General features: G+C 45.3%; 2 protein-coding genes across 4 annotated transcripts; both read right to left on the bottom strand.

Annotated features, from left to right (window-relative positions):
• Positions 1-710: 710 nt before the first annotated feature.
• LOC111145226 (coiled-coil-helix-coiled-coil-helix domain containing 1) lies at positions 711-1,976 on the bottom strand. The gene is made up of 3 exons (XM_022499987.1): positions 1,834-1,976; positions 1,589-1,707; positions 711-1,007 (listed from the first exon to the last, which is right to left on the bottom strand). The coding sequence occupies exons 1-3, from the start codon at positions 1,955-1,957 to the stop codon at positions 897-899; spliced, it is 354 nt and encodes a 117-aa protein (XP_022355695.1). The 5' UTR covers positions 1,958-1,976; the 3' UTR covers positions 711-896.
• A 3,114-nt stretch (positions 1,977-5,090) lies between these two features.
• LOC111145225 (fucosyltransferase 11) lies at positions 5,091-9,017 on the bottom strand. Of its 3 annotated transcripts, none has more exons than XR_002640459.1 (4): positions 8,288-9,017; positions 7,529-8,154; positions 5,441-5,964; positions 5,091-5,196 (listed from the first exon to the last, which is right to left on the bottom strand). XR_002640459.1 is itself a non-coding variant. In XM_022499986.1 (3 exons), exons 1-3 carry the CDS (start codon positions 8,993-8,995, stop codon positions 5,817-5,819), a joined length of 1,482 nt encoding a protein of 493 aa, XP_022355694.1. In that variant the 5' UTR covers positions 8,996-9,017; the 3' UTR covers positions 5,091-5,816. The 3 variants fall into 3 exon arrangements, 1 of the variants encoding a protein (XP_022355694.1); XR_002640460.1 differs by having other exon boundaries at positions 5,091-5,193; XM_022499986.1 differs by having other exon boundaries at positions 5,091-5,964.
• Between the last annotated feature and the right edge of the window lie 208 nt (positions 9,018-9,225).

Raw genomic sequence — 9,225 nt, 5'->3', positions numbered from 1 at the left:
GTACCTGGAGAACAGAGACAAATGATAACCAGCTCTACTTGATTATTGCCATGCAGGAATAAGAAATCAGTATTGCCAGGGGCGCCTGGGTGGCTCAGTTGGTTAAGCGACTGCCTTCAGCTCAGGTCATGGTCCCAGAGTCCTGGGATCAAGTCCCACATTGGGCTCCCAGCTCCATGGGGAGTCTGCTTCTCCCTCTGACCTCCCCTCTCATGCTCTCTCTCACTCTCTCTCTCTCTCTCAAAATAAATAAATCTTTAAAAAAAAAAATCAGTATTGCCAGATTTTTTTTTTTAATGGAAAGCTCCAAAGTGGATTTTTAATGATATTTTTTCCTATTTCGAGGTGGTCTTCTAATTTAAAAAGAAATTTTTAATTGTGTTGGCTAAATAAAATACATCTGCAGCAACTTTGGTCACCAGTTTGTGAACTTCTGATTATTCTGGGAGCATCTTGCAGGGGCTATGCACAAAATAGGCAGTTACGAAATACTTACAGATGATGGTAAAAAAAAATTCTGCATATAGGCAGACTTCAACTCCCTTATTGCATCCAAAGGCAAGAATACTAAATGGTGTAAACTTCAAATGCAGAACAAGAATAAATATGTCCTGATCCTGGAGCAAATCAGGGAGCAAAGAACTTCCATTCTCAGGAAGAATACAGAGTTCAAGTATAGAAGGCAAACCTAATCTACAACAAAGGCCAACTTCTCTTCAGAGGATTTTATTTCAAGATAAAGCATAACTTCCACCCTGACAATGATTACAAAAGATGAAAAGATGTCTTGCCTCCTTTCACCTTTCAAATAGAGCATGGCAGTGCAAACGTCTCTAAAACACCTCTGCATAGTTCTCAGTAGCTACAGTCCAGTCATAGAAAATGCTTCTCCATTTTCAACTGACATGAGATTTGTTAGGAAATCTCTGTAACAACTTATTGAGTTTCATGGGGGGTAAATTCCCAGATTCTCCTGTATCCTGGACTGATCTCATCTTTCGGGCCCCCTGAAAAGACAGAAAAAAAAAACAAAAATGACAGCTCTAGAGTTTATCCTGACCTAGGCCAAAAGTTCTCACAATGCTGCAAACCACATTAACATATTAACCAGCCTGGAACTATCTGTGTCATCTATCCAGTCTCCTTTCAAAAGGGACTTGGAACCTACAGATGACAGTATGACCTGAGCTACCATGACAGCTAGCAACTAATTTTAGGCTAAAAACCAAACAACCTGCCCTTCACAATATTTAGCTCTATTTCAGACAATAATATCTATTTGAGGAGCATTTTAAATTTTCCCATTCATTCCTCCATTTAATACAACATTCTGTAAGATGGGTATTAACATTAACCTCCTTTTACATCTGGTATAGCTAAAGCCTAGAGCAGTGAAAGAAATCGCTGAGTATCACAATGCCTTCAAAACCTAACTTGTTCCACTGTAGCGTGAGTGAAATCGCTCCCACAACTTTCCTCGCCTTTTTGGAATGAGAAGGTCCTATCACCTAGCAAGAGGCAAGAACAATTACTTGTATCCCCGCCCCCATTCTCCTCCCAAGGGGGCACCCTAAGAGCCTTCTGTCACCTCAGCCCTAGAAGCACAGTCGAAGAAATCCTGGATCTCTTTTCTGCACGCTTCGTCGCGGAATTCATTCTGCTTCCAACACGCCATCATCACCGACATCTCTGTGATACAAGTCGCCTCTGGAGGAGCAGAACGAGAGCACCGTCAGTCACAAGGAAACCTTTTACCTTAAGGCCCTCCCACCCAGCCGTCCGGTGCATCCCTCCGGCTTCCGCTCTGGAGCCTCCCTGGCTCCGACTGCTCACCGCCCTTGTCCCGGCGTCGTTCCCCAACACGGTTAGCTAGAATGAGGGGCTTGTTGGGCTTCAGTATAGGCTTCCGCGGGTTTCCCAGCCGCGGTAATCGACCCCGCAGGCTGGGCGTCGCCATTGCGCACCGAGCTCCCGGCAGGCTCTGCGTCGTCCCGTACGTGACCCTGCGTGACCCCAAAGAGCTCGACGAGCGTAGGCGCGCAACCTGCGGGAAGCTGGGAGGCCAGTTTGGTCTCTTGGCCCTGTAGGCGGGACGCTGGGATCCAACACGGGTCATTCGAGACCTGTGTGCAGGTTAGGAGAGTCTTTGGGGCTCGTTCGCAGATCTAGATCGCTCTTTTGTGGGCTCGCGGCCCTGAAGTCTTTGGGCGGTACTAAGCAGGGAACATCTAGTAAAGGACCTGATAAAAAGGACCCTCGTTTATGGTGGGAGCTGGCTGAACTAGAGTATGATTGACATAAGCAAGGGCAGAGGATGGGAGCGAATCAAAATATGAGACTTAAAAGATGTTTGATTTGGACAGTTTTGTGTTTTGGCAAGTCTTCAAGAACTGTTGGATTTTACTACCTTTAAAACCACCCCAAAACCGTAAAGAAAAATTAGGGTCACTTAAACAGTTGCTATTACTGGGACAGCTGGGTGTCTCATTCAGTTAAACGTCCTGCTCTTGATCTCAGCTCAGGTCTTGACAGCGGGTTGTGAGTTCAAGCCCTTCATTGGACTCCACGATGGGAGTGGAGCCTACTTATAAATAAATAAAAATAAAGCTGCTACTTCTGTATCTTACTATATATCCTTTGCTCTCCTTTGTAATAATCTCATTGGGTTAGGTGGGGTTTAAGCATTTTGGCATTTATCATCTAATTTAATCTCTCCAATCCTGTGAAGATACTTGGTGGTATCATTCCTATTAATAGATTGGACCCACCAGTTGTGATGCCTAGCTTCATCAGACTTGGTTCTAAGTGTCTTTAAGCTATTTACAAAACTCAAAGATGTGCCAGGGATTCTCAAGGCCTTTAAAAATAAGCTTCAAGAAATGGTTCTGGTAATGGAAGCTTAACTTGAACAGCTTTTAGTTCATATGAGGACTACTTCGGAGGAGCAATATTTATTTGGTTGTATAAAATTTAGTGTGCTAAAATTAAAAAATCATTTTATCACTGCTAAAGTTAAAATCATTTATCACAGATGTTTAATATTCCCACTGATCTCTGCAAGACTGGTTCTTTTTCTTCTGTTGAGTCTCAGTTCCTGTCAGAAAGGCCTTCCCTGAGCCCGCCCCCCCCACACCAAGCTGTTGTATTTTTTCCATAGCACATATCACAGTCTGAATTATCTTGTTCACTTATTGTTTATTTACAGCTTTGCTTACCAGCAACACCCATTTAAAATAAGCACCATGAGAGAAAGGGACCCTGTCTTACTGAATCCCCAGTGCCTAGAATAGTGACAGTAAATACTCGTTAAATGAACAAATGTTTTGACATATTTTTCCAAGTCTCCAAGTGTATCATACTCAGCCCAGAAATATAACCAAGCAGAAGACACTGTTTAAAAAGAAGTCATTTATTATACAAAATGAAACGTAAGAAAATAGAGAACTGCAACATACAGATTAATAATGGCATCAGTCCCGTACTCCACTGCCACCCCAGCAGCACATATAAAACTGATTCCTAGTCAGACATTTCTTCCACCAATAATCTTGAGCCTGTTGCTGTTCACAGAGCAAGCTGGGCCCAAACCAGAGAAAATTCACATTGTTTGCTTTCTCTTCATATTGGTTCTGCTTTCTCTTGCGGAAACATAGCAACTGGTTTACTGTGGTCTTTTATGAATACTTCTATTGTGATAGGATTAAAGGAGAAAGTCTGGGAAGCACTGTGCACAAAGCAGGCATGAGTCTCAAGCCACAATAATTCATAAACTGGCCCACTTTGTACATAAAAGTGCTAAAGGAATGCCAGTGTGAACTGGTCTAATTTGGAGAGGTAAGGATGGTTATACACTTGGCACTTACCCATTTTATTGCACATCATGAAACTTGATTCCTAACCTTAGTTTGCATTTGAGTAGTATGTAGTTTGCACTATAAATCAGCACCTGCATTTAAATAGATTGCAAATTCAGAAATCAGAGTCCTGAATTTGACTTCTTTTGTGGGTCGCTACTATTTTAATATAAGTATGTTTGAAGGTCTGTCTTTCCCTCTTGTTCTTTTCTGAACAAGCTCAAACAGGTTAAGCAAACTTTCCATGCTGTTGTGAAGGGTATTTTTTACTAAAAAATAAAATGGAAAAAGAACCACCCTGGCAGTGAAATCCAACCCCAATTACAGCTGCCACATCCTTAGATGTCACAATATTAAGGGTGGGACCCTAGTTGTTGAAGCATCTAACATACACACACACACACACACACACACACTTCTGGTTGTATATCAGTGTGTATATGTGTATATGAAAGTACATACATTAATTCCCAAACAGATAAACTGATAGGCTATGGAAATTCTCTAGTGATAATTCATTAATACATTATACAACCAGAGTAGCGCTAAAAGTATTCTTTCTTATTCCACTGGCCCAGAAAAACCTAATGGTCTCCCTGCCCATTAAGCTTTATATTCAAACCACAGCAATAAAAGGGTTTGGCTATACCCCAAAATCTGCCTAACAATTTTTTATTTAGTCAGCCACTTGTGGCTATCTCTTGCCTCAACTCCCCTGGAGAGGACCTTAGGTAGGCTCCATCCAAACGCAGTCTCAGTAAGTACTACAAAGTTGTACAGACAGATACTGGTAATAGAATGATGTGGAATATTCATTCCACATAAAGTGAAAAATGCTACATAATATGAGGTAATGACTACAACTATATTGCTGGGCTGTTTTTTCCAACATAATTTTCATGAGTCTTTGGGGAAAATGAGACTTTGGTAGCATATAAAAATAGTAAAATAAAAGAGTTCATTAGGCAGACAGAAAAGACAAAGACCTATAAAAATCTGCAGTTTGATTTACACTGGTCTATTTTAACATTCCAAAATCATTTAAATATATATGAATGATATATACTCTGTCATCATTTCCAGCCTTAGTCTCTATCCGCAACCTAAAATAGAGCAGGACAATTCATTAAATTGACATGGCATATATTAGCCATTGAATCTTTATGAGATGAGAAGGAATTCATGATACGCTCTTAAGGGAAAAAAAAAAAGGCAAATCAGCAGTAAAAAAAGCTGTCAAGTCTATAGCCAGTTTAATGCAGGGGAGAATGAGTGTGGGGATGGTGGCAAGGGGAGAATGAGTGTGGGGATGGTGGCAAGGCTCCTGCATCTTCATCAGCTACTGTGGAAAACCAAGAAAGAAAAATCCATTTAAAATAAGAAGTTTGACATCAAAGACAAGCAAATGATATTAAAAATACAACTCTAAGAACCAGAATACAACCCACCAAGAGTTCTGCTTCACCACCAACCTAACAGGTTATAAAGCAGGATATGAGGAAAACAGATTAGGAAAGGTACTGAATAATGAAGAGTTTTAAAAAATAGCATCAAAGTTTTAAGACCTTAAATCTGACCCATCTTACCTCATTCTTAGACAAGTACCAAGGTGTTGTTCCAATCACAGTTGAGAGAATGAGATGGCTAGAAAAAGATGCAGTTCTTTTACAATTCTGTTCAATCAGCACTTTGAAACAAGTGGGTGTTTCAGGCTTTTGCTTCCCATTAATCCAAGAACTGGAGACCTCCACCTCTCCTTGAAGACAGGCCCTATTACCACAAGCTGAGACAGTGGGTACACAACATTAGGATAAAATATCAGTGGCTATAAATGGAACTCCTTGAACTCATGATAAGACAGTGTTCATTAAGGTTGTGCAGCAGACGCCCCTCATGTCCGATAGTAGAATAAGGACTTCTGTCTCCTTAACTCTACCAAGTTAAAGGCTCTTGCAAGGATAATTAGAGATTTTTGTTCCTTTTCATGAAGATCTCATGTAGATAATCCCAAAATTTCATCTGCTTTGTCTCATTGTTGTGGATCATGGCAGTGAGAGCTTCCCCCTGGTCCAGACCTTGCCAATAATCTTGCAGCCACATCTCCTTCCAGCTGAAACATCAAAATGGGAGTTGGATTATGGAACCTCTGCACAGCTATGGTCCTGCCTTCTCTGAATGGGTCAAAGAATCTTAAACAGATACAGTAATCTCTGGCTGAGACAGGGCACTGCTTTGAAGGGAATGAAATGTGAAGTAAATCTAGTAGTAGTACAGGTGACAGTAAGCTGCAAACACGTTATCTATCACACAGCCCACCCACAATGAGTGAAACTTCCTGACTTGCCCACTCCAGGTTTCCAAATGTGGAAGGAGTTCAGAGGAAGGCAGGGCAAGGGCCAGAGTTCTCTGTAAGAAAAGCCAGGGAGCCTCTAGATGGTTACCTTATTAAGTTGCACCTTTATTTCAATAATCAAAATGAAGGTGCCGTGATGCCCAATGTCTAGATAAAACATATTTTATTTTTTTTAATATTTTACATTTTTCTTCTAGTAAATCATACTATGTTCAGCATATACTAGATACAAATTACTTCATGGAAGGCTCCATTCCCAGAAGAAAAAAATTTTGCCAGCAGTGTATATAAACAGCCCTCTGCTGCCATCTACTGTGCAAGTCGGTCTCTGCGGCCAGTCTAGCAGCCTTGCTTTCTGAAGCTTAATAGTCTTCTTATCACCTCTCCCCAAACAGATGTGGTTTGCTGCACGTTGCTTCAACATTTTCACACTTCCCATGCTGACCTTGTTTCCCAGTGCACCACCTTCTGCCACTTACTGCACAAGCTTCCTCACTTTTCTAATTCACACTAATTCACACTGCCCACCATTGTTCATTATTATTTATTGAAAGCAGTCTTTCTCTCTTGTTTAGGGCAAATGTGTAATTTATCACCCAAACCAGGATACTTTTAAGAGTGAAAGGAGATGCTATTAATAATTATGCCAGGTTATGGGTTAAAGCCTCTGCCTTCTGCTCAGGTCATGATCCCGGGATTCTGCTCAGCGGGGAGCCTGCTTCCCTTCCTCTCTCTCTCTGCCTGCCTCTCTGCCTACTTGTGATCTCTGTCAAATAAATAAATTTTAAAAATCTTAAACAAAAATAATTATGCCAGGTTAACAGATGTAAACCCTACTGCAGATAAACCTCTCTCAAAATACACATCTTTGTATTGCTCATCCCCACCCCCACCCTTTAGAAGGTGCTAAATAAACAGCTGAGTTGATTTTCAGGAGAGTCTAACTCCTGAGCCTGGTATTCAGGCTATGTATAGCCTGGCCCCAGTTTATCTGCCCAACTCTGTCTCTCATCACTTCATCTGAATAGGCCCCCTCTGCTCTGATCAAAGCCTTTTTTGACCTGTTGCAAACACTGTTCACATAAGCTGACCTCATGTTGTCGCCTTGAATGATATTTTCCTTTGCATCTTTTACTGAGCTTTTTCAGTTTGTCTTATCTCCCCAACCAAGACTCTTGACACCTTAAAGGCAGAATAAGTCCATGTCATAATTTCCTTATACAACAATCCCCTAAGCTAATACTAGTTCACTGCCCACAGCAAGCAAGTCACTCAATCAGTCATTTGATTTGATGGCCACAGGGTCCTCAGCTATCCTTACCTGTCATTCTCAGGAATCTCTTCCACACTGCCAAAACCAGGTGTGGGCACTGGGCAATCCATGTGTGAGGGCTGGGCAATGTGAGGTTCAGGGCCAGGGACATCCTCAGGAGAGGCTGCGTGAGCTTTCTCGACCTCCAGCCGAGCCAGTTCATGGTCACAGACGAAACACTCGAAGCCATTGAGGTAGTTAGGCAGCAAAGGATCATTCACTCCCCACTCCCGATGCTTCAGACTATCCAGAAGGAACTGGTTGGTGATGCCCCCAGGTTGCTTATATGCCAGGTATTTCATGTATTCCTCATCATTCTTGTCCAGAAAGTCAATAAATTCTGCCAGCTTCTGTGGTGACTCAAAATCATCAATGAGGATGATGGAGTGATTGTTGGGCATCCAGTCCCTCACAGAAGGAGAGCCGCGATACACAGGCACAGCCCCGAGATGCATGGGGCGCCACAGTTTTTCTGTCATGTAGTCATCACAGATGGCATTTTCGAGGGCCAAGTGGAACTTATAGCGAGACAAGAAGGCCAAAAGCTCTGGATCCTCGGTGGTGGCTGTGGCTGTGTCCCGTAACCGCGGAGTGGGCAGCTCCCGATTTTGCAGGCATTTCCCATAGGAGTCCACCTGAGCGGGGTAGAGTACGGCCGTCAAGTGGGTGCTGCATGTCCGCCGGGACGCCAGGGGTGCGGGCCTCAGCCGCACGCGCCCCCTCGCCCCCACTCCCAGCCCCGCCCCGGCCCCGCCCGGCCCCACCCACCGGGATGTAACGCATCAGCTCGCGCACGTAGCGGTCCCGGTCCGCAGGCACGTCGCAGTGGGACTGCAGATAGAGCAAAGGCGCGTAGCCGCGGCGGCGCCACTCTGCGCGCTCCTGTAGCGGAGGCGCCGCGCGGCGCAGGTAGGCGGTCCCGGGCAGCCACTGCAGCGCCAGCGGGTAGTCCGAATGGCGGCTGAAAGTGGCAGTGAGATTGAAGAGGCGGATGCCGGGCCCGTGGCTCAGCACGAAGTTGTTGAGGGGTGACTCCTCGTGCAGAAGCGCCCAGCTCTGATGTGCCAGGCGCGGCAGCGGCGCCTCAGACGCGCGAAAGTCAGTGCCGTAAAAGAGCAGCGCGCGCGTCCGTGAGTGCCACCGCACCCGGCGGTCCCGGGACGCCAGGCACGCACCACGCGCGCACTCGATGCGCTCCGAGTCGCCCGGGAAGTGAGGAAATAGGCCTGGGCTCCACCACAGCAGCACCGGCAAGTCCACCGCCTCCTCCCTCCCTGGCCGCGGGGTCCCTGGACTGCGCGCCACCCCGACCGCGCCCAGCGCTGAGGGCGGCCGGAAAACCGCACCATCCCATGGCTCCGTCCAGCCCGCCTCCCTGCTGGTCTCCCTCTCAGCCACGGGCCCAGAGCCGCTGACCGTACAAATACTAAGCACTCCAAAGACAGCAAGCGCAACCCCGCTGCAGCCCGCCGCCATGTCCACTGGCAGCTGCCCCCTAACCGCCCCCCACCCACCGCCCACCAAACCCGCAACTCCTCCCGGCAGCACTAGACCCCGCCCTGCGGTGAGTCGCGACTCGACAAGGTCCTACGCCCGCGGTGCGTGTGACGCATGCGCAGTTCTGCTCAGCCAGCCACTTCCTGGGAAGTGCTAGGCCTAGCCGGAATTAATAGAGGGGACAGTGGTAAATCACAAGTAAAAATGAG

This window comes from Enhydra lutris, unplaced genomic scaffold (assembly GCF_002288905.1).
Source record: "Enhydra lutris kenyoni isolate GAN:26980312 unplaced genomic scaffold, ASM228890v2 scaffoldscaffold12, whole genome shotgun sequence".
Classification (NCBI taxonomy): domain Eukaryota; kingdom Metazoa; phylum Chordata; class Mammalia; order Carnivora; family Mustelidae; genus Enhydra; species Enhydra lutris.
Note: the sequence above shows the minus strand (reverse complement) of the source record. Positions and strands in the feature narration are given on the sequence as shown.

Bases quoted from the DNA above. Each gene is read 5' to 3' on its own strand.
- LOC111145226 (XM_022499987.1), bottom strand. From the start codon at position 1,957: ATGGCGACGCCCAGCCTGCGGGGTCGATTACCGCGGCTGGGAAACCCG. The intron at 1,708-1,833 runs GTGAGCAGTCGG...CTGCTCCTCCAG, and splicing joins ACGACGCCGGGACAAGGGCG to AGGCGACTTGTATCACAGAG. The intron at 1,008-1,588 runs GTGACAGAAGGC...CTGTCTTTTCAG, and splicing joins ACTGTGCTTCTAGGGCTGAG to GGGGCCCGAAAGATGAGATC.
- LOC111145225 (XM_022499986.1), bottom strand. From the start codon at position 8,995: ATGGCGGCGGGCTGCAGCGGGGTTGCGCTTGCTGTCTTTGGAGTGCTT. The intron at 8,155-8,287 runs GTGGGTGGGGCC...TACCCCGCTCAG, and splicing joins AGCTGATGCGTTACATCCCG to GTGGACTCCTATGGGAAATG. The intron at 5,965-7,528 runs GTAAGGATAGCT...TTGATGTTTCAG, and splicing joins GAGATTCCTGAGAATGACAG to CTGGAAGGAGATGTGGCTGC.